Here is a 24,612-nt window from a genome sequence, read left to right on the forward strand (position 1 = left end):
CGGATTGTTCTTGTGTGAGGGCTGGGAGAGGGATAGTAGCCAGGAAGGACTCCCCGGTGTTCCGGTCCAACTGGGATCCGGTATATAAGGAAGTGTAGAAGTCACTAAGGGCCAGATGTAGGTAATTCATATTTACCGACTCTTAAATACCGAATTTTACCGATTCGGTATTTAAGAGTCGGTAAATATGAAGGGGGGAGATGTAGGTATTACAGAATCTGTAAATACCAAGGGCCAGATGTAGGAGCCCTAATACCGGTCGTAAACGGCCGATTTTGGCCGTTTCCGACCGGTATTAGGGTTTTCAGATGCAGGGCATGCATTTACAGAATCGGTATTTTACCGATTCTGTATTTACCGATTCGGTAAAATTACCGAATCGGTAAATACAGACTCGGTAAAATACCGATTCTGTAAATGCAGATGTAGCTGGCACATGTCAGAGTGCCACAGGGCTTTAAGAATCGGTATTTTACCACCCAATCCAATTGAGTGGTAAAATACCGAATCCAGGTGTGCATGCACATGTGTGCATGCACACCTGTGCCATGTGACACACAGACATGGCATGTCTGTGTGCCACATGGCGCACATGCCTATTTTTGCGGTGCCAGAGGGTGTCAAAGTGACACCCCCTGCACCCTTGTTGAAATCGGTATTTACCGAATCTGTAAATACCGATTCGGTAATGCCCATTGATTCCTATGGGCTTCAATGCCCATAGGAATCAATGGTCATTACCGATTCGGTATTTACAGAATCGGTAAATACCGAATCTTAACGATTCGGTATTTACCGAATCTGAAATACCTACATCTCCCCTCCTCTTTTTTACCACTTCTTAAATACCGATTCGGTATGAATCGGTATTAAGAAGTGGTAAAAAAGATTTACCTACATCGGGCCCCAAATCTTTAAGATTCGGTATTTACCGATTCTGTAAGTACCAAATTGGTATTGCCCATTGATTCCTATGGGCCTTGAAGCCCTACATCTGGCTCCAAATGCTTTAGCTATCTCTGTGTCCTCTGTCGCTAGACCTCCACTCTCCCTCTCACTCTCCTTCACCATGTGTCACTGCCTAGTCTCTCTGTGTGCACGACCCAACAGCTGCCCGCATCTGTCTCCTCCTGTGTAATACATGTGTCTCACCCTCAGTGCCGCATATTTTGCCCTGTCCTGATCTAGTGCTCTTAACAGTTGCCTCACTGCTTTCAATTGTTTCCAGACCTTGGGTGCACCCGTTCTTTGATGCATGTGCTCTAATTCCTTCACCCTCTGTGTTAACTCACCCCTTTTGGTCTCTCTCTCCATATTCTCAGCCACCGAAACCGCTATGAATTTGCCGCGCAAAACTGCCTTAAGCGCTGCCCAATGTGTTGCCGGTGAGGTGTCGGAAGTGTGATTGTGGCATAGGTAATCAGTGATGGCCCGTTCATTTTGTCGATGACGTCCTTGCGTGTGGGCCGCGTCACTGGGGGAAAGGTGAACACCGCGGAGATGGGGGCATGGTCAGAAAGTGATGCGGTGCCAGTGTCCACTGTAGAAGTCAAGGCCTGAAGGGAGGTGGAAGCTAGGAAATAGTCCAAACTTGCATATGTATGGTGGGCATTTGAGCAGTAGTTATATTCTCTAGTGTCTGGGTAAAAGCTGCGCCAGAGGTCTACCAGCCCCAACTCTTCCAACCTGGTCTGTCCCCCGCTGGAGAGGGTCCCTGCCTGTGTGGAGCGCTGGGCCGATCTGTCTAGGGAGTTGTCGAACACTAGATTGAGGTCCCCGCCCACCAGAATGTGGCGATCTGCAGAGGCCGCCACTTCGCTAAGTGCTAGGTGAAAGAACCTTTCCTGCCCCTCATTAGGCGCGTAAATTGAGCAGATCATGAATTTGGACCCACCCTGGGAAAAACGATATGACAACAACCTCCCTCTTATCTCTGCTCCCTTCTGCAACACTTTCCCCCTGAAACGCTGGGCCACCAGGATCGCAACCCCCGCCGTTTTAGTCGGCGCAGAAGAAAAAAATTGGTGTGGGAAACTGCGCGCCTTCATCCGCATGCGGTCCTTTGGCAGTAGATGTGTCTCTTGTAAGAGGCATATATCTGCCTTGGAGTGTTCTAAGAGGGAGAGGACTGCTTTGCGCTTGACTGGGTTGTTTAGTCCCCTAACATTCAGGGAGAGAATTCGCAATTCAGTAGCTGGCATAACTCATCTCTTCCCTCCTCCGCTCAGATCCCAAGAGGTCCACCCACCCCTCTGCAGAGCCACCTCTGACATACCACTCTTCACTCCAAATATGTTGCCCTTCGTGCCACTCGACAATCACCCGAACACCCCGGCCTATAGCTATCAGAGGACTCCCAGCCCCCCCCCTGTCCCCCTCCTGCGGAACCCCCTGAACAATGAAATCAAAAAGAAAGAAGTAAAGTACCAAACCATTGTCCATCATCTTTAGAGATGATTGGTTGAGAAGTAGTGTGGGGTAAATCCAGTCAGGGTGCCCCTCCTACCCCCCACCACCAACCCCCTAGAAGTGACCAGCAAATCCCAGTCTCAAGGCACTCAAACAGTACGCTCATCCCGGCTGCGAGGAGGCTAAGTCCGATGCTACCTCTACCACCGCAGCTCTCTGGCCATCCTCGGTCTCAGTTTTTGGGGGTTTCTTGACCTGACGCCGTCCACGCTGTTGGCGCCACTGTGATGCCGAGCCCCCGGGCCCCCCAGAGTGCGCCGCCGGCTCTTCTTCCTCCTTAGGCAGGTCAATGCCCAACAGTTGACAGGCCTCCTTCAACGAGCGGAGCTGATAGGGCTTATTGTTTAATTTGAACACAATCCGAAATGGGTGGCCCCAGCTGTAAGATATAGCCTGTTGCTGGAGATAGCTCGTGACGGGCATGAAGGCCCGGCGTTTCTGCAATGTGAGGGCCGACAAGTCCTGAAAGAGCGTTGGCGAATGGCTGTGAAAGGCGATGGGGTGCAACCGCCGCGCCTTCTGAAGGATAGTTTCTTTGGTTCGGAAGTCTTGCACACAGACTAAAATGTCCGCCGGAGGTGCCGCCCCAGATCGCTGTGGCCCGACTCTATGCGCCCTATCAATCATTAGCTCAGCGTCCCGTGAGCGATCCAGGATGTGGTTGAAAAGCTCCCTAGTAAACTTGAAGAGGTCTCTAGTGTCTTCCGACATCGCCACCCCCCGAATCCGAATATTGTGTCGTCGAGAACGTTTTTCAAGATCCTCGAGATGCGATTGCAAGTCCACCTGCTGGTCATGGATACGTATGATCTCCTGTTGCAACGCTTCTAGTTCGACATCGTGGCCATCTTTCTTTGTTTCGAGCTCCATCACCCGTTCACCAATACCGTCCATGTCCCTCCGTACTGCCCGGATCTCCTCTGAAAATTCCTTCTTGAGGGTGTGGATGTCATCCCTCAGGGTCGAGAATAGCGACTCCAGGAAGGCCTTCGTGATGGGCTCCGCGCCGACTGTTGCCTTGTCGGCTTGCCGGGCCTCCATCGCTGGTTTGTCCTTGGGTGTAGGGGATGGCTGGGCCTTGGCAAACAAATCTTTCACTATTTTTTCCTTGCGGACCCTCGTCCCCGACATTACCACCGCTCCTCCGGACCGTGGCGCGTGAGAAGATCCTCTCAACCACCAATCGTCTCTCGGGCCGTGGGTATCTGCTCTGCCTCCACTAGCTGTGCGGACCCGGGCACTTTCGGGCCGTAGTGCTCCCGCTTCGTAGCAAGCCGGAGGCCGCCTTTTCTCTTCTCGCGCCGCCTAACCGCGCCCAGGTCTTGGCTGTGCTCTACCGCCTCCCGTCCTGATATGGCGCCGACCAAAGCAAACCGTTAGGGCCGTGAGGGTAGATGGCGGCCCCCGGGAGCTCTTCCCTCTCTCCTCTCAAGTCCCTCCCGGGGTCTCTTCCATCACCCGCTGTGATCTTTTCCGAGTGCCACGCCGGGCACTGCTGCACTTCACCTCCCCGCGGGTCAGTCACGCGGGTGGGTCAGCCCCCGCAATGTCTCTTCCCCTCTCGGGGCTGGCCCCCACGCGGTCCACATGAGGCCCGTGCACTCGGGGGTGCCCGCCGCTGGCTGCCGTCGCACCCTCCTCCTCACCTGCGTCGCCCACGGCAGATCCTGCTCTGGCTTGTTGGATCGGGAGTGTGGCGGGCCCGCAGAAGCTACCAAGCGGGATTTGCGCCTGGCGCCTCACGCAAAGAATAAGCACGGGCCGGGCCTGCCAGCTCCATCTCGGTCCTCGCGTAGATCGTCCCCGATCCGCCGCCTCTCAGCTCGGCAGCCGCCCCGAAGACCTGCGGCTACGCCTCCCCTGCATGCCACGGCGACAGGCCGCGCTCTAGGCCTCGCGGCTGCCGCTGCCTGATCAGCTCCTTCTCCTCGCTGTCGGCCCCCACCGAGCTCCGAAGTCATGGGGGGGTGCCGGACTGACTGCTGGGGGTGCTGAGAAGGGGCTCCGTTCAACGGGAGCCCTCGCTGTTAGAGGCCGGCGGCGGAAGCTCGGATAAACGCGTCTGCTCACGCCGCTATCTTGGCCACGCCCCCTAATTAAGGCTTTTGAAAGCAAATCATATAAAGGAGTGAGAGTGAAAGAAAGCCTCAAAAATAGTAAAAGAGGAAATTATTTAAGTACAGCGAGATTTAGAGAGGGAAGAAAGAGGGAGAGGAGAGAGACAATAAGGTAGTGGAGTGGGTGATGTTTAAAATCAGGGACAAAATCACGCCCCAAAAAATTGCTTTAAGTTGGGTGCGATTAATAAAGATTTACCCAAATTTTTAAAATAAGCTGTTAAATCGGCTGTGATTCCTACTGTAAGAAAAATAGTGTAAAATACAGATATCAGCCCACCATATTGTGGATGGAAATTGAGCACGCTAACAATACTGTTTACGAGAAAATGAAGCTGGCGAGGGGGGACAGGAAGAAGGGAGGGCTAGTGAGAGCAGAGATAGAGAGGGGGTGAAGGAGCATGGTTCAAGCGCTGCAAAGCTTAGTGAGTCATTACAAAAGGCAGATGGCTCCTGTGCACGTTCACACGTGTGTAACCGCACCCTGGAGACCGGGAAAAGCCTTTGGTAGCACTTTGAAAAGCCAATTACTAAAAGTCTCGCAGGACAGCGCATGCGCTGGCTCAGGCAAGACCTAAAAACGAGGAGAAAGAAAGATATTTCTCCTCATTATGCCTCTCCTGGGGAGGAGTAGCTTTTGAAGCACTTCCAGGGCTACCGCTTATACTAAATCTGGGAATGTACCAAAATCCATGGGTGGAGGATTGGGAACGCCCAGGCTCCACCCATGGAATGCCTCCCTGAGCAAGAGTAATGCAAGGCAGCAATTTGTGCTGCCTTGTGTTGCTACAAATTGCATCAAGCTAAGCAGTTCACACAAGGTGGCCTTGTGTGGCTTGAAAATTTTGACTTTAGTGTTGCTCCGCCATTGTGCCTCCTTGTGTACAGCAAGAGCAACCCAACACTATAAATTTTTTTAGCAATAATAAACCCAATAGTATGCCAATAGATATTAGGCAACTACTATTTTGAAAAGAATAACAAAATAACACATTTGATGAAAGATTTGGGTTCAGACTCGTCAATAAAATTATATTTTTGCCAAAAGTTTTGACTATGTTTTGGTCGAAAGAGATGAAACATTTGTGGAACACTGTATATTATTAAATATGTTATTATTGTGCTCACACTGTATTGTAGCACTCACACAACAGGAGATTTAAGGGGTATTTTCATCTGATTGCAAAATGGTATTAAAAGATCCGGGAAAATCACTAGGGAATGTATGACTTTAAAAAGTGGAGAGCATTGTCGACAAAATGCAATGCCGTTTTCAATGCTGAAGCCTGTTTCTGCCTTGAACGAACGCATTACAAAATGCTAATATATGTTTTGTTCTAAATAGCTGCGCTGCACATAGTACTTAACCACTTCTAACTACTCTTTTTGCTTCCTTTCTGTCAGAGTGAACTTCCAAACTATTATGCCCCATGGATGGAGATAGCAACCAATCTGACTTACCTCATTGAAAACCATCAACTTCGCTCTAAAATTGACCAGGTACGTTTTCTGTACTGCTGTAAAGTGTAATACTATCTTAGCAATAAATGTGCATTAATCTATATCTATAATATTAAAGTTTTATGGAAAAAAATCACTGGTGTGGAATAGGCCGATAGAGTATTAGAATTGGGCCAGAAGCTATTTATGGCTAGCAATCTTAAGGCGCAATTGTATAAAACCATATTTGATCTTTATTTTACTCCTGCTAAACTATTTTCGTGGGGTAAGCGTGAGAATGATTTATGCCCTAGATTCACGCAAGGACCAGCAACCCTCACCCACATGTTTTATAACTGTTCTGAATTGACGTTGATCAAAAATATGGTACTATCCTTTTGGGAAGAAATATTCAGTCATAAAATACCAGAATCAGAAACTCTGTTTTTACTAGGGCATGATTATTCTTTAAATTTAACTAAACCTGAAGAAAATTTAATTTTTATAGGTACAGCAGTACTAAGATTAATTCTATCCGCCCGCTGGAAGGAGCAGACCCACCTAGCTTCCAGATGTGGCTAGCGCGCTTTCTAGCGGTTTGTAGATATGAAGCCGCTATATTTGAAACAAGAGGAGTAAAAGCTAGGGCGCGCGGAGAAGCTCTCTGGCGTCCAATTTCCAACTGGAAGGCGGGGATTATCCCCACTGGTATTGGCTGATTTGTAATTTATCAATTTATAATTTATGTTTTTTGCACATATCGTTGTATTTGAGCTCTTATTTTGATTAATCTAATTTCGAGTTCTTATTTTTAATCTAATGCGTTAGTAATTGTTCAGCTTGTATCAATTTGCCTTACCTCCTCTACGATTTAGTCATATTATATTGTAATATACTATATTGTGTTATTCTCTGTAATTTTTGTAAAGTGTACCTTGCTTTTTTCTGGTTTAAAAAAGAAATAAAAATGAAAAAAAAAGGAATAGGCCTACTCATGGAGCAACTATCCCAGCTAGCTACTTAAACTACAGCTATTACTGCCAGCCAATTGGCCTGTGTAAAGTCAGACCAGGTTGACAGTCGCAGTGCTGGATGCTAGGAGTAGAAACATGTAATTGTTTATGAAGAATGCAAGGACTGTGTGTGTTTTGTAGGCTTCAACCCAGGCGAGCAACACCCACTGGACTCAAAGGGCTTCAGCCCCCCCCCCCACGTCGTGTGTGGCAGCCCGGAATGAGACAACTTCCCGGGCACACACACAGCAGCACCGAGTACTTCACATGTCTTTTAAAGACCTTTTAAAAGACATGCTGCAGTGACAGCAGTTGTTTGCTGTCATTGCAGTCCGGAAAAAAGTACCAGGGTGCAAAACAGCTTGATAGAGTCCAGTTTCGAGACAGCAGGCACATCGATGTGCGCTGACCCATACTGCACACTTCTCACTAGTGGAGAAGTTACAGCATGATGTTATGCCAGGTGAGCATTGTGGGGGAAGGGAAATCCTTTAAAGAGTAATTTTCTTTCTGTATTTCCCTTCTCTTTCTGAAACGCAAGAGCAGCAGCATTGTGGTAGGGTCACCAGGGCTTTAATTGGAAGCTTTTTATTTTTATTATATGTAACAAGCCAGAGTCGCAGCTTATTTATCTCATGCAACTAATAACCATTGACAAAGCCAGTAGTCCTTACTTGTTGGAGGTATGATGTTACTTGTATCACATATCTGGATGCAATGACAGAAACAGCAAAATACAAGTGGGGGGGCACACTATGCTAAACACAATTTTTTAGCATAAGTGTTTTAAAGCCACGACCTTAACTACACTGGCCACGCCTCTTTGAGAGACCCCCCCGTTTTTTCATCCCACTTAAAGCCATGGATAACATGGATAAGGCAGGCGTGAAATGTTAGGCAAAGGTCAGACCTGACTCTCATGTTCAGGACTACATTGTGGGCCTAATTCACAAATTGGACTTTGTGTATGTTTTGTGCTAATTTTATAATCCTTTTTTCGATTTTAAATAAAAATTAGCAAAGAACAAACACAGTAGATAAATACAATAACAACAGCGTAAAACATTTCATCTCTAAAGTACATATACAAATTGACAGCAATAAAGTCCATGCAAGTTATGCAAATAAAGCAAGAAATTAAGAGCATAGCATATGTTAGGCACAGTATACGTTCTTGTGGCGGTTTCAATTCTAAGAATGTGATATCCTCAGATAAACAAACTTCCAAAAATCAAAAACCTCAGAGGGTCCGCTATTTTCGGAGAAGTTATGAGACTGAAGTATTCTAAAAATTCAAAATAGTGCCACTCGCCACCAAGGCCTAGCTATCAAATTGCTAATAAAGCCATCCCTTCATGGACTTGAGCGAACTCATTGCTGCCATTTTATATGAACTCACCCAATAACAGATGTCAGTGCTGCATACTTACTGAAAATAGGGCAGAGTGACTCTTCACTTTTTAAATGCTAGGCACTAAAATTGATTAGTTAATTGATTGTTATATGTTATAAATTATAGGGGTATTTGTTAAGCGCACAGCTACTCCAAGGAGTGTCCCGGCGCTGTCCTAACCCCAAAACAGAGCATGTGGTAACTGACTGAACTGCGACTACTGTTGGAAGAGCCAGGTCTTTAAGCTTTGTCTAAAGCTGCGAAGATCTCGTTCCTGTCTAAGGGAAAAAGGGAGACCATTCCATAATTTTGCGGCTACTACATGAAAAGAGCGGCACCCTTTGTAAGAACGGTAAAACTTAGGCACAATTGTCAGCTGCTGGGAGGAGTATCTCAGCGTTCTGAGAGGTTTGTTGTTAGTTAATTGAAAGTTAATAAAAAACAATTGAAAATACATACAAAAAGTATAATGTAATAATGATTGTGCCAAGATTCCATCACATGGGCAAACCATTGTGGTAAAAAGTGCTCTGACCCATTGAGAAACAGAGGATATACGCCCCGCTTCGTGAGGAACTGCTGTTGGACTTTTGCCGCTCCCGAAGGACTCAGTTTCCCAGGAGCCCCAGGATTACTCTCACCTGTGCTGAATCTGCCCACAGCCGCCCACGCTATAAAACACTTTGCAGTACCCGCTGAGCAGGTCCCGCTTCATGAGGAACTTCTGTTGGACTGTTGCTGCTCCCGAAGGACTCAGTTTCCCAGGAGCCCCAGGATTACTCTCACCTGAGCTGAATCTGCCCACAGCCGCCCACGCTATAAAACACCTTGCGGTACCCGCTGTGCGGATCCCGCTTCGTGAGGAACTGCTGTTGGACTTAGGCCACTCGCGAAGGACTCAGTTTCCCAGGAGCCCCAGGATTACTCTCACCTGCGCTGAATCTGCCCACAGCCGCCCACACTATAAAACACCTTGCGGTACCCGCTGCACGCCTTGCGACCGGGGCGGAAAAGCGGCGGACGGTTTTTACGTCCGCCGCGGTCCCCCCTGCCATCCTAATATGGTGGGGGAATATAGGTGCGGCTGGCGGGCTGGCGGTGGCTACCGCCAGCCTGGCGCGGACAATCCGCCCGCCATCCTTATTGGCCCCCTTGTGTTTAGATTCAGGCACAGATACGCAACATGATTATGGTAATACCTTATTAGCCTTGAATAATCCCATAATAGACACAATGGAATCGCTTGATGCAAATGCGCAGGCAAGCTCGGGGATTTCAAGTAGGCTACGGGCACAAAAAATAGTGGGGACAGCGGGAACATCTATCGAGGAAAAAAGTGAAAAATCCCAGAAGGGGAAAAAAGCTAGAAAAAAAGGAAAAGCAGAGGAGAAAGGGAACTTTTGTAATGGGTACTTAAATGTACTAGAAATAAAAGTTAGTAGGTCGAGATCAATAGGGATACTAACAGATGTTACTGACCACATTGGAGTAGGCAGGGATAATGAGGTAATAGGAGCCCTGGAACAAACCATGGCAGATATTTTTAAAACTAATCTAACTTACATTCAGACACAAATAAATGACTGTATGGACAGTAAATTAAGGTCCATGAATAATAAGATTGCCCAATTAAATGATGCAGTACATCACTTAGGTAAAAACATAGGAGAAGGAAATGGGATAATTATCGAAGGGGCAAAATTAATAGCTGATTTAAAATCGCTTACAAGGAACAATATAGATTGCAACAATGTGGATAGAATTTCTTGTGAAGCAGGTGTAGGATTCCCAGGTAGAGCTCAGTTAAGGAACGGCGCAGAGGTTACAGGGGTACCTGAGCAAAGGAAGAGGGCTTCTGTCTGTTCTGATAAAATCAAATCTAACTCGGAGCTTCATAGGGGCAGGGAAATGGTGTATAGTCCGAAGGGGACAGATTTGATTCCTAATTTAGATATTTTGAATTTACCCCCTGCTACATGCCCATATGTCTTAGTTTTAGCAGGCGTCCCTGTATTGAAAAGGGACCAAAAAGAATCCTTGCAAAACCTAAGGAAAAAAGCTGTAGATTGGTTATCTAAACATAAAAAATTCAATCCAAATAAAACAAGTGAGATCTTGATTTTACATAGGGTAGGGTGGGTGGGGAGCTCTCTGAAAGACATACAGGGAGATTCCATTGTTGTAAATGTCAGACATCCTCATGTAGTCCGTTCCCTTTTGAAAGCACACGAGGAAACATTAACCTGGAAAACGAATATTCATGCGCTACCATTGGGATATTTTTACAAACCTCTAGAAAATGGAGTGAACAAAAAACCAAATAATTCGATAGTCCCAGAAACTTTTAATAGATTTCAGGAATTGTCCTTACTGGAAGAAGTAGATTGACTGCAACTGTCAAATGTATCTACTACATCAGATAGGGAAGCTGAGAGGATAAGTAAAGAACCATTTGGGATTCTGTGTGAAGTGGGTGGAGGGGATGTAAACTACTGTGAGAGTGAAGATGAATCACTATTCCTAAATAGTACTGATCCATTTCTCAGCGAAGAACTTATGAGAGTTCCTAATTATAAAGCCCACGCTGATTTGAAAATCATCTCATGGAACATCGCTGTACTAAAAAAGAATACCAGGGATCCTGAGTGGAATGAATTCATTGAAACAAGTGATATTTGCATACTACAGGAAACCTGGTCAACTAAGATTTTACATGGGGTGGGCTATAAAAGTTTTTATGTAGCAGCTGTACCGTCTATATGAGAAAGACCCTCTGGTGGTCTATTCATTTGGATAAAAGTAAGCCTTAACATTAGCGTAAAACAACTAGTGACGGATTCTCTAGACATACTTGGTATCAAAATAGTGACCAAGATAAAAAGGGTGCTGCACATATACAATGTTTACAACCGACCAGGTTTGGTATCAAAGGAGTCAATAATAATTGATCAATTGGACTCCATTTTAAATTTAGTAGATTCTGATGTAGGCATAGTAATATGTGGAGACCTGAACTGCACCTATGAACCCATTAAATGATCTTAGAAGATGAAGATCTGGCCAACAAGATCCCTGCTTTATCTAGTTCCAAACCTGTCCTGTGGGCTGCCCTAGCACTCCAAATAATGAGATTAACAGTGAGTCATGGCTTAAGGGCATGTAATGGTCGCTTTCCATCGGATGTATGAAAGGTTCTAACATTTTGCAGAGGCACTAGTCAAAGCAAAATAGATTATATAATTTTATCTTTTGACTTATGGCAATATACTGTAGACTTTAAAGTTACGCCAAGAGTGGTGAGTGACCATCGTACACTTGAACTTGTCTTAGAAAGTAGATTGATGCCCAGTTTAGTGGACAGTAGTAGTACTTTTTGTTATCATATTGACAACATTATAGTTAGCAATAATCGCCGCTCGGTCAAATGGGCACATATGTTAGAACATGGCGAGAAGCTGGAAAATATTTATAACACCTTTGCAAACACTTTGGGTAATCATGCTACTGTCGAAGTGGATCGGGACATATTTTTTGAATTACATAAGGGCTTTTTTAAGGCATATGCCCCACTGGTAACAAAAAAAGTTGTAACAGGCAATACAAATGGAAGCCAAAAACCGATGGGGAAACCCTGGTATGATAAAGATTGTCGTAGTGCCAAAACAGAATTAGTACATGCCATTAAAAATAACAAAGGTTTGATAGTTAGGGAAGCCAGATTGGAATATAAGAGAGTACTAGAGAGTGCTAAAGCATTCTGGGATGATGAAATCTGGTTTGATATATTGGTAGCAGCAAAAAACAGGGACCACACTGCATTTTGGAAAATCGTTGCCAATGGAAGCATAAATGCAAAGGGCTCCAGAGAAGTTTACTTGGATGAAACTACTTGGATAGACCATTTCACAAGGTTGTATACATCCCCGGAGTCTGGAAGTCCTGATAACGAGGGCTATTATTTAGCTCGAGTGAAGGAAATTTAGAATTTGACCTACAAGAAAAAATTACGGCTATTAATTCAGTTAAAGCTAGTAAAGCCCCAGGACTAGATAAGATCCCTGGAGATCTATATAAAAACGATACTGTCTGGGACCCCTACATTAACTATCTGTGTAATTTTGTAGCAGCCGGAGCTTATATACCAGAGACATGGAGGGGGGCAGAAATCATTTGTATTTTTAAAAAGGGCGATAGGAGTGATCCTGCAAACTATCGCCCGATTAGTTTAATTGATATTTTACAAAAAATATGTGCAAGGCACATTTTAAATCGTATCAATCTTTGAATTGATGAAAATGAAGTTCTAACTAAGGGGCCGATTAGGATTGCGGTTTTTCCGCATCCTCCGGGCCGGGGGAAGTGTCCGCCGGCCCGGAGGATGCGGAAAAACCGCTGCAGAGCCTTCAAAGACCCCCTGCCAGATTAGGATGGCTGGGGGGTCAGGAAGACCGTCCGCCGCTTGTCCACCGCGGTCGCCTCCCGACCGCGGCGGAAAAGCTCTAACATGTCTGGCAGTGTCTATCAGACACCGCCAGGCATATTAGGATGTCTGCATGTCTATGCCTTTCCACGGCGGCATTTCCGCCGTGGAAAGGCATACGGACTTTTGTTTGGGGGCCCGTTGTGGGCCCCCAGGGGTGAAGAGGGGGTGGTGTTGCACATGGGGGGTACCTATGGTACCCCCCCTGCCTTTGCGTGCACGAAGCGGCAGGCACCATGCGGTGCCTGCCGCTTTGTGCATGCAAAGGTATAAATGCATTTTTTTAACTTTGCGACGGGTGCTGCTTCAAGCAGCACCCGCCGCAATGTTAAAAATACAGGATGTACTTCTGCATGGGGCTTGAACTGGCCATTTTTGTAGCCAGAGGTTGCCCTCTGAAGGATTTTAAAATATGGAAAAGGTGGGCGGACTATCGGGCCTGGAACTGGACTCGCCACCGGATGACAATGCCCGATTACCTTCCTTATGAGCTCTATGGTAGGATATTACGACTGTGATTGATGTACATGGCTTGTATTGTATACATTCCAAATTTTTGTGGTCTGAACAAGCAGCGGCGCTCTGGAGGGTTGGGAAGGGCGGGTGGGGGTAATTAAGTTCCTTTTCCGTTTGGTATTCGCATGTGTAAACTACTGAAGTGGACATTGATGTTATGTTTCTGGCAGTGGTCTCTGGATGACAGAGCTTTGCATGTTTATTCGTGTGTCTTCAGTCAATAAAATCTGTTTAAAAAAAAAATACAAGATGTGACCGCCAGGGTGGCGGTCACATCCTAATTGCACTGGAGGGAACTCCGCAGCCCCTGCGGACGTTCCCTCCTCCTCGGGGGTCGCGGACGGACGCAGGTCCGTCCGCGATCCTAATCGGCCCCTTAGTTCCAGGCAGGATTCAGAACTAAAACTAGTACCATAGACCAGGTGTTTAGGTTCTGCTGTATGTGTTGGAAATACGTAAACTTAAGGAAGGTTCATCTATATGTGGCGTTTGTTGACTTAAGGGCCGCGTTTGACCTCATCCCCAAACATTCACTTTGGAAATCACTTAACAGCCAGGGATTACCGGCCAACCTCTTGGAAGAAATTATTAGATTGCATCAAAATAATTATGCAAAGGTGAGGTGGGGCCCAGGTGGCCAACTAACTAATACAATCCCCATAGAGAGGGGAGTTCGCCAAGGATGTGTCCTGGCACCAAGATTGTTTTCCTTATTTGTTAATGACATTCCTTGCTTTATAAAAGATTGCAGTCACGATGCACCGAGATTGGGGGGTGAGACAATACCGGCCCTATTATTTGCGGATGATACCATTCTTATATCGCAAACACCAAAGGGCCTACAATGTTTGCTCAATACTTTCAAATCTATTGCAGCAAAAAAGGCCTAGAGATTAACACGGATAAGACAAAGTATATGGCAATAAATCCTCATAGGTCCTTTAGAGAAAATATGGTTCTGAACGGACAAAAATTAGAATATGTTCAAAATTTTACCTATTTGGGTGTTTCACTTGACTCAAAAATGCGGTGGAAAACCCAAATTGAAAAGAGCAAGTTGTTATTAACACAAAATACATGACCAATTTAAAAAAGACATGGAAATAACCTTAATAAGGCGGTGCTTCCAGCACTCGAGGTATTCCGGTTCAAAGCACAATCAGCAGCATTATATGGCGCTGAACTGTGAGGCCCCTCATGTAAAAAGGTGTTTGAGGTGAATGAAAACAAATGTATAGAGCTTTGCTAAAGTTACCAGTACGTACTCTGTTAATACCGTTGATGCTTGACCTCAACATGAAGTGTACCGATTACCATGTAATTATTAGACCTCTGATGTGTTGGGTTAGGTTCTGGACAATACCTGAGCTTCTGGACTATAGGGCTGCTCTAATAGAGATAAAGGATCTAGATGTAAGTAATTGTATTATATGGTTCAAACACATCAGTACATCGTTAAAGAAGATTGGTTTAGCACACTCTTAGAACAATCCATCTACATTGACCTCAAACTCAAGGAAGATTTTAAAAGTATCCTTTGGGCCTTTATGGATCATAATAGATTAAATGATAGAGCAAATGGATCTTTGACTAGCGAATTTCTCTTGTTCAAAGAAAATGCTTGCTTTGAATCCTTTTTAAATGAAGTAAATCGACCATTGGCAAAAACACTATACTTGAAGTACAGATATGGAGTACTAATGATAAAATCATGTGTAGCAAGGTGGACTAATGACAGTAATCAAACTTGTGCATTGTGCACAGGAAAAGTTAGGGAAGATATTGCACATGTTCTCTTTTTTTGTCCGGCCTATACGATCCCAAGAAAAAGATCGATAAAACCACTGGGTATAAACATAGGTCTGAGATCTTATAGAGAAGCAGAAAGGATTTAAAAAAAAGTTACTTGCCAGGTTATTGTCTAAGGTATTGGCAGGTTCCTGTTGGTGGTGAACTTCCTTAGGATAAAAGCTGGTGAGAAATTTTAGGACTCACTGTAGAATTGATATTTAGACACATGAATTATCCAGGAACTAATACAATGTATTGTAACACCAAAGGATGTATAGATAAATGTTAAGTTATACATGTGTCTTGGATTAGTTTTGCGGTAGTAATGATTGTAAATTAGAATGATTTTATTTTTGTATATGTGCTCTTTTAAACTATTTATATATGGTATTTTTTCTTTTTTTTTAGTAATATGATTGACTCCTCCTATCCATTAATCATTTATTCCTTGAATTGTATCTATCCACGGTAGTTGTAATATTGTGATAATTTTTCTATGAATAGCACTTTTTTATGTACCTTTTATGATACTGTTGTATCGAAATAAAGATGATGATGATGATGATGATATACGCCACACTGTAACTGTTCTAAAACGGAGCAAAAGTTACTTTTCCCAGAAGTCAGAGTGAAATTTAAATAAAGTGTAGATTTGCCTAGTCCTGACAAGAAAATGCAATCCCTAAAAGAACTTTTAGCGACTTCCTTATATAGATCCTGGATCTGACTAAATTCGCTACACTCAAGCTTCACAACCTGCCTACCTGCCTTAGAAAAAGATGATGGTATGTCAAACAGGCAGTCTGCTATAGGTTAAATATTATTCCTGCTGACTTAATTAGCTATAACCTTGAGGTTCTTATCTATGACTGTCAGGCACTAGAAGAGTCAAAGGATACACCTAGAAACTATCAATGCTTTACAATGAATGACTACCGATCAGTAGCCTTTGGCTATTTCTCTATCCTAGGCCACGTGCCATAATATGGGACTTACAAAAATTCATTGGTGCATCCAGTTTACTCATAAAAGTCACAAAAAACTCCACAAAAGTGCAATGTGCTCTTGATGATTGAGTCAAAAGCACTGACTCATCTTCATAGAGTAACGCAGGGATAGGTACACTGCAGTTATACTACAAAACATACTACTATTGCTATTCACAAATCACACTTTTGAGTATGGTACTTTTCTGCATTCACAAACTTCACTTTTGCAATAACTATACACTTTTGTGGTAACATATTTTTGTAGAAGATCCCTTCCTCTAGTATTTTGGAGGTTGCTGAAGTAACAGTGGTTGGCCATGTGTACTGCTGCCCTTACTACAAACGTCTAAGTTACTACAATAGTGTAATTTAATACAAATTTTTGTGATTACCGAAAAGTAGTTTTGGGAATCAGGATCCAGATCATATCCTCTTTGTATTTGTGCTTGAAGGGAATGGTATTGATATCCGCACAATGGCCCCTCTTTGACTGGTCCAAATATTTGGAAAAGTGGAAGAGAAAGTAAGTAAGAGAAAAACAAACAATGTTTTGTGGGCAGTGGGATAGAGCAGGTACATCTGTGCATGTTTGTAAATGTCTGACTTCGTATATGTGGAACTATATTTCTAAGAATTGCTGGCAGTTGGATTGGGGGATTTTAACGCCATGCAGGTGGGGAGAATTTGATGTACAGCGGTGGAAGGAGGGGAGGTTGACAGCTTGGGGACAGCAGTAAATGCAGAAAAGCATTGTGCAACTGTTGGGGCCTCATAAATGGTAAAACACTAAAATGAAGCTGATCTGGGCACGCTGGTGGGAAAAAGCGCAAGGTAAGCAATGTGCTCAATTGAAGTGCTAAAGGGAATAAATTAGCCCACTCAAGTCGGCAACAGAAGAATACTACAGTTGTCTGTAGGTCAAGACCTAAAGAGAGCTTTTGGACTCGGTTGGTTGGGGACCAAGAAATGAAAGAGTATATTGGTGTCTCTGTAACTGTGTGTTTTGATGTGTGTGGGTGAGTGTCCATGTGTGTATATATAAGCTAATGAGGACACCTCTAGCTTCAATTGGGCATCCTCGTAACAAATAGATATACCCATGACATCTTTCCTGTAATTTGGTAGGCAACTCTCGCTTTTGAAAGCCATCACTGTTTTCTGAAGGGAGCAAGAAAGCTAAAAGAATTAAGGACAGAAACCCACAACTACCTCAACCAGGGCAGGTCAAGAGTTCAAAAAGGAGGTTGGGGGCAGAAAATAGAAACAGATGTTCTTTGATGTTGAGCTACTGGGAGAGGATTGTATTTCCAACAATGACGAGGTTTTTGGAAAATCATCTATATATTTGCATTAGTATAACATGAATCATCTCCTATACAGACACCCTAGCCCTGCTCTCGACCATCACCACCCCAAGGACCAGATCACAAGCTGGCTGCTACACAGAAGAACTACTATTATCCAAACACCTATGTAAGCAACTAGAACGATGAAGTAGACTCACACAAATGATGTATACCATAGAAGCACATACAGATCAGGTCTCCAAGCTCTACCACCAGTGGCTCAGCCATGACCAAACAAATTGAGAACAGTTCCAGTGACGTCAAGGACATTTTCACAATAGTGAAGGACTTTATCTCCCCTGCCGCTAGCTCCAGGACTATAACCACATCTCAGGACCTCTGCCCCCAGCTCTCCAACTATTACAAAACCATCAGGCATGCCCTGGGCACAAGTAAGATGCACTACTAAAATACCCTTTATGCAAGGATCAACAAAAATGTCACCAGAAGTTTGTAGACCATTGAGATTTTTGTGTCCAGAATCTCTCTCAACTTCCAATGCCGGACTCATAAAACACAACATCTGAAGGAGCTCCACTGGCTTCCTATGCACAAATTCGCACAATTCAAACTCCTCACCCACACTTTCAAGGCATTACATATCACAAGCCCAGCATACCTCCACAATCGCATCTGCTTTCACAAACTTTCCAGACACCTCCACTACCCACGCAGTTTTGGGTAGGTAGTGTTTTCTGGTCATATTCAGTTTAACTGGATAAGTTCAGGGCTAGAAGGTGTGAGAAAATGCCTTACATTGCACGGTAATACCCATTTTCTTGGACTGATGCTGCTGGTTTTTAAACTGTGCACCTAGGGGTACTGCTGTACTGCTGTCCAGTGTCAGATATATTTATTTATTCAACTTATAAAGCGCACTGTCGCCTTGCAGGCATCCTGGCGCTAGTAGCTCAAGAGGGGTGGAAGGGAATGTCAGGTCAGGCCGGCCAACTTTTACTTGGGAAACAGCCAGGTTTTGACACTTTTGCTAAAAGGAAGAAGCTCCTTGATTTGCCTAATCTCCCATGGGAGTCTATTCCATAGTTTGGCTGCAGCCACTCCAAAGGACCTACCCCCGGACCTAGCCTCCCTGAACCTTGGCACTCTCACCAGTCTTGCCGATGAGGAGCGCAGCAATCTAGTTGGATTATACCAATCAAATTTAGATTGCATTCATAAGGGTCCTATCCCATGAAGAGCCTTAAAGATAAGACAGAGGGACTTAAATTGCACTCTCTGTCTCCAAGGGAGCCACTGGAGTGCTGCCAGAGCTGCAGACGCGGACGCTGCCCCAAAACTAGCTTAGCAGCAGCTGATTGAATTCGCTGGAGCCTATCCAACAAGAAGCAGGGAGACTCAAGCAAAAGGGCGTTGCAATAGTCCAGCCTGCTAAGGATCATACATCTTGCCACTTGGGCACGCGCCTGAGATGGTAATAGTGGCAAGATCTTTCGCAAGGACCACATATTTGCAAAGCAACAGGATGTCGTTTTTGCAACCTGGGTCTCCATGCTAAGCTTGTTGTCAAACATAATGCCTAAGTTACGGACTGATTCCACTGGCTGAACTTTAATCGATGTTTCAGGAGGCCAGAAATTCCCGGGAAAAGAAGTCGAGTCTTATTCCCTGCACAAAAAAGCACCTCAGTCTTTCCAGCATTGAATTGAAGGGAGTTGTTCTGTAACCAGCAAACCGTGTCCCGCAAACACTTGTGAAACACCTCCACCGGTGTCGAGTCCTCTCCCTCAAAGGAGAGGATCAGCTGCGTATTGTCTGCATAATTTATGATATTAATGTTGTAAGATTTTATAAGCGTGATCAGAGGTTTTAAATATAAATTAAATAAGATGGGACTAATTGCCGAACCCTGTGGCACCCCGTGCGGCACCGGGGAAAACGCAGACTGAAAGGAGGGAGGGACACCGCCTGCTGTCTATCCCGCAAAAACGACCGAAACCAATGCAAGCCACAACCTCTCACTCCAGCATCACTCAATCTTCTCAGCAAGATCTCATGGTTAACCGTGTCAAAGGCGGCAGACATATCAAGCAGGATCAATGCTGCTACCTGTCCCCTGTCTGCTCGCCTTTGAAGCTCATCCATGGCGGTCACCAGGGCCGTCTCGGTCCCATGAGCCCTTCTGAAAGCCAAATTGAACTTTCTCCAATAAGTGAGGTTTCTCCAGATGTTTCGAGAGAGTTATACTAACCATGCGTTCGACAAGTTTAGCAGAAAAAGGCAGCAGTGAAATAGGCCTATAGTTTTTAGAGCATTCAGGATCTAAGGAATGCTTGATGTCAAAGGAGTACCGCTAGCTAGCGATTGATTACAGATCAGGCGAAGGGTAGGGAACAATTCATCCTCATACTCCTTCCAGATCTTGTGTGGTACAGGGTCCAAGGGAGACCCAGAGGAAATACCCCGTGCCAGCCTGCTGAAGGCATCCTCCGTTAGAGGCAAAAACTCTGATAGTTGATCTGCTAACGGCCGGTCAGGACAGTTAACCAAGTCCTCGGAGACCCTATGCCCAATGACAGGGTGGCTACTAGCTTTGGATGGATCCTCAAGATCCTTGATAATTAGCTCGATTTTTTTCTTTGAAGAATTTAGCCAAGTTCTCACAAAGTTCCTGTGAAGAGGCTATGGAGTTCTTAGAACAGTCAAAACTGGTAAGACTATTTAATATGTTAAAAATGCTCCTAGAGCGGTTAGTGGCATTACAAATCAAGGAAGAGAAGTAGTCAGCCTTAGACTTTCTGATCAGATTCTTATAATCCAAGATTTTAAGCATCCAAAGCGTCCTATCCGTCTCCCCATAACCACGCCTCCATCTTCTCTCAGCCTGTTTACAACCCAGTTTCAGGTTTTTCAGAGTGTCATTAAACCAGGGGGCAGAAGCTCTGCCTTTACAAATAATTGTTTTGAGGGGGGCATAAGAGTCCAAAGCCGATGTAATCTCAAGACAAAGTGAGGCATAATTCTCACCGACTTGCTTGTCCAAGGAGAAGCAGTCTCCAACTTTGAACATCGAGTCAGAGGACTTCAGCCGTGCAAGAGCCTTCCAATCTCTACACAGAAATTCCTTTGTGGCCTGCGGGGCCCGGGTCTGAGCACCGTTAAGTTTAACATAAAATTTAATTAGAAAATGGTCTGTCCAGTCCATAGGCAAAATTTCCCCCATATGCAGCAAGTGGAGGTCAGAGAAAAGTAAATCAAGAAGATGTTCCTCCTTGTGAGTGGCATCCACAACTTGCTGAAAGAGGCCGAGGCCTTCACATGAATGGAGCAAATAAAAAAAAACAGAGTCGAGGGAGCCATTTAGCCATAGATTGAAGTCCCCTAAATTAACCAACTTGTGGTAAGTAGCTGCCATATTATTGAGGGTTACTAATAATGATTGTTGCTGCTGAACACTAAAAGCCCCAGGAGGTCTATAGCAGATAACCCCGGTGAAAATAAGTCCAGAATCATTTTTTATGGACAAGCCCAGCAATTCCACTCCATTACCATATCTATATCAATGGTCCCAATCTTCCAGGACGACCTATATATGACCCCCACCCCACCTCCTCTCCCGTTTGGCCTGGGGAGATGAAGGATTTTAAAGCCAGGTGGACAAGCCCAGCCAGGGTTAACCTCGCAATCAGGGCGAGTCCATGTTTCCGTCATAAACAGGACATCAAGCTCATATGTTTCTACCAACAATTGGATTTCAACGCTATGTCTTGGTAGGGACCTCACATTAAGAAGCCCACACATTAGGAGACCGCCGGCAAGAATATCTACAAATTAGTGAGCTGAATCAACAAACCCAAATGTCCCCTTATCAGCGTGGCGCTCACCTATATGAAGGAGGGTCTCTCTGAAGTAAAGCGGAAAACCGGCTAATTGCCGGGACTCCGCATCACGACCAAAATGGGCAGCATAGCTGGCGCTAGACGCTTCCGTGGCACAGACGGGCGCAGACGGGCTCGCCTTTGGCGCGCCTCCGGCGCGCCCGCTGCTCGCGTTCGCTCCAGTGTTGTTTTTAAGGAGCCTAGAGCGTAATGCCCGACCACTAGAACGTGGACCGACTACCCCCAAGATGGCGGGTCCGCTCGCACGGACGGACCCGACCAGGGGGAGAAACACCAGGAGCTTAAAGAGACCACTTCGGTCCCCATTGAGTAAATCCAAATTATTTTGGCAGCTAATAACACCTTAAAAGCACAATGAAAGTGAATATTTTTAAAATCACATAAAAGTCGCCGCAATTCAGTGGGACGCGACCGTGCTGGCAGAGCCCTGCCAGACACACACAACCACCCTCAAAAGCCGATTTAGGGGTAAGCATAGAACATGGTGCTGCACCAATGGTATGGAAGGTTAAATGTCACCTGTACATTAAAGCACATACTATGCCATCCACTAGTATGACAAGTAAAACTTGGTATCAGATGTACATGTGCAGCCTGACAGCTGCAGGTTTTAAACCCAGTGGAAGACCTCTAAAAGTAACCCCTTTTAACAAGAAGGAACCCTCCTTTTAAGTATTAACCAAGTCATCCTTATCTAGATCTTGTAGCCTACAAGGTAAGGTGCCTAGTATTCAAAAGTGTACCATTTAAGAATTTAAATTTGACATCTTTCCACAGTAACTAACCCTTTAAAGCTATTTTCACTGTATAGGGCTCTAGTGGTTTCTATAAGAAAAATTAAGTATAATTAAAATGCTGTTTAGGTAGCGTTGATTTAGAATAAACTACAGAGCCTTTTCAACCATTGTTGTTAATATTTATTGAAAATCCAGTTCAATCATCAAATTGAATTTTTGACAATTGCCAAGAAAGGTAACTTTTATAAAGCAATACGTTTCCTACCTAATGCTCTGGTACTCTCATTATCAGTAGCCTTTGTGCAGCAGCTCTTCCTGTCAGTGCTTTCCCTTTGATAATGTGTGAAAACTGCTTCCAGATGCAGGAATGACTTTGGCCTTTTGGAAGCAATAGCTGGGCATGAAGTATGTGACTCATCTTCTCACAGTAAGGACAGTTTGGGAGCTGTTTATAAACTTTATAAAGTTGAAAGGGGCCAGTGTGAAACATACCCATTCCTATTTAAGTGAAAAGTAAGACCAAGGGAAGAGAGGCCTTTCGATCGAAAGGCACACTATAGCCATGGAGGTGGAGCTGGTCCCAAATTTGATTTGTATGGTTGAGGAAGAGGAGATGGCTAATTTCTGTAGATACATCCCTGGCTGCCATTTGCCACCTCCAGTACCAGAAATGTTCAGCTATGTTGGATTTCACTAAGAATGGTGCACTGTGGGATAGTGTACAGTAAGATAAACAGGATGTAATGCAAAAGAAGAAGGGTTTGCCCCATGGAAATCGTGTGCCTAGTGGAGGGGGAGTGTTCAGGAGTCATTATTATCTACTATCTAGTGAATTGAACAAAAGTGATACCTTACCACCAGCTCCTCAGAACACATCTGTGTCTGTGAAAGACAAGAATAGCAGAAGAGGAAAAAGACTTCGGTCTGTGACCTGGGTGGAAATCTGAATGGCTATACCTGGACTATAAAGTGTCCTCCAAGGCCCAGTTTGCTGACCTGAGTGTTTTCCAGCACAATAAAACCAGCAAGAGGCACTGTCCGGCAGTGACCACTTACATTTGGACTGTGACTGAGCCCTGCTTGATGCCTCTTTGGAGTGAGCCCTGAAACATTAGTGCTGGCCATGATGTCCTGGGAGTCTGAAAGACGATCGAGGTGGAGTTACTCTATAAAAAAAATTTTTTTAAAAATTGGGGTCTTAGAAAGATTTTTGACTCACAGACCTTTCAAGATTCAGCTAAACCTCAATGAGAAGAGATCTGTGATTTCCTGAGTGCTTCATCAGACACAGTTTCGAGGTTTGACCCACTGAATATTTTTGAGTTCAAAAGAAGAGAATTTAAGATTTTGGCAGATGTATTACTCCATCACAACAGTGATGGATACCCTGTTCACTAAAATATAAACCCCTTTATATCATATGTGATTTATATTTTGGCAGATGGTATATCCGTCACCTTTGTGATGGAGTAACCCGTCCGTCAAGATCTAAATCAGGCCCTAAGTTGAAAGTAGAAACCCTAAGTGGATGATAGCACAAAAGGTGTCAGGCTGGCAAGAGGACTTCTTAAGGGGTGCAAAATTAGATTTTCCTGCCAAAATCAACAGACTTCAACTACCAGGTATCCGACTGAGAGAGAACATCATTGGAAACTGTCTTCAATCTTGCTCCACTGGAGGTTTTCGACTTCAAGTAAAAAAAGGTTGACTGGGTCCTAGTGCCATGCTTAGCTAGCCTTGAGTGCATCATGGTAATCAACAACTTTTGTTTAGGTCTTGATCTACAGTAAACATAGATCTTATGCAGTTTCTTAGTGATTTTTAGCCTTAAAGCTTTAAAAACAAAACTCATATCTCTGGCCCCCTGATTTAAATGTAATCATTTGTATAATTATTATTGTGTTGTAATCAATCAATCAATCAATCAGAGGCTTATAAAGCACACTACTCACCCGTGAGGGTCCCAAGGAGCTGGGGTCTTGAGATTCTTCCTGAAGGTGTGCAGGTTTGGGGAGCATCTGATGTTTGCTGGGAGCCCGTTCCAGGTATTGGCTGCAATGTAGGAGAAGGCTCGTCCGCCATCTCTATTTCTGTGGATGCGGGGGGTTTCTGCCAGGGTGAGGTCGGCGTAGTGGAGGTTACTTTTGGGTACATGCAAGGAGACTCTCTCGTTGAGGTATTTGGGTCTGATGTTGTGGAGGGATTTGTAGGCATGGTTGAGAAGTTTGAAGTTTGTGTTTTGACTTTTTATAAGCTTTATTACTGCTAAATACCTTACACAATGTTTCTAAGTTAAGCTGTCTGCTCTGAGATGAAGCAACCAGGGCTTGAGATCAGGTTTAAATGACTGAATCTGTGTGTTCAACCTGACACGTTTATTGACTTATTCCCCGTGGAATACTAACATCCACCACAATTATTAAAAAACACTTTCTTACAATTGGTATTCACATTTTACATTGTG

General features: G+C 44.5%; 1 protein-coding gene across 2 annotated transcripts in view; it reads left to right on the plus strand.

The window, feature by feature from the left end:
- LOC144791782 (indoleamine 2,3-dioxygenase 2-like) overlaps positions 1-24,612 on the plus strand; it is a 280,183-nt gene that overhangs the window by 81,961 nt on the left and 173,610 nt on the right. For both annotated transcript variants that reach the window (XM_078666549.1, XM_078666548.1), the window contains exon 2: positions 5,991-6,086. In XM_078666549.1, coding sequence (XP_078522675.1) covers positions 5,991-6,086 — 96 coding nt within the window. The remainder of the gene's footprint in view (positions 1-5,990; positions 6,087-24,612) is intronic.

The sequence above is a fragment of the Lissotriton helveticus genome, chromosome 11 (assembly GCF_964261635.1).
Source record: "Lissotriton helveticus chromosome 11, aLisHel1.1, whole genome shotgun sequence".
In the NCBI taxonomy this organism is placed as follows: Eukaryota; Metazoa; Chordata; class Amphibia; order Caudata; family Salamandridae; genus Lissotriton; species Lissotriton helveticus.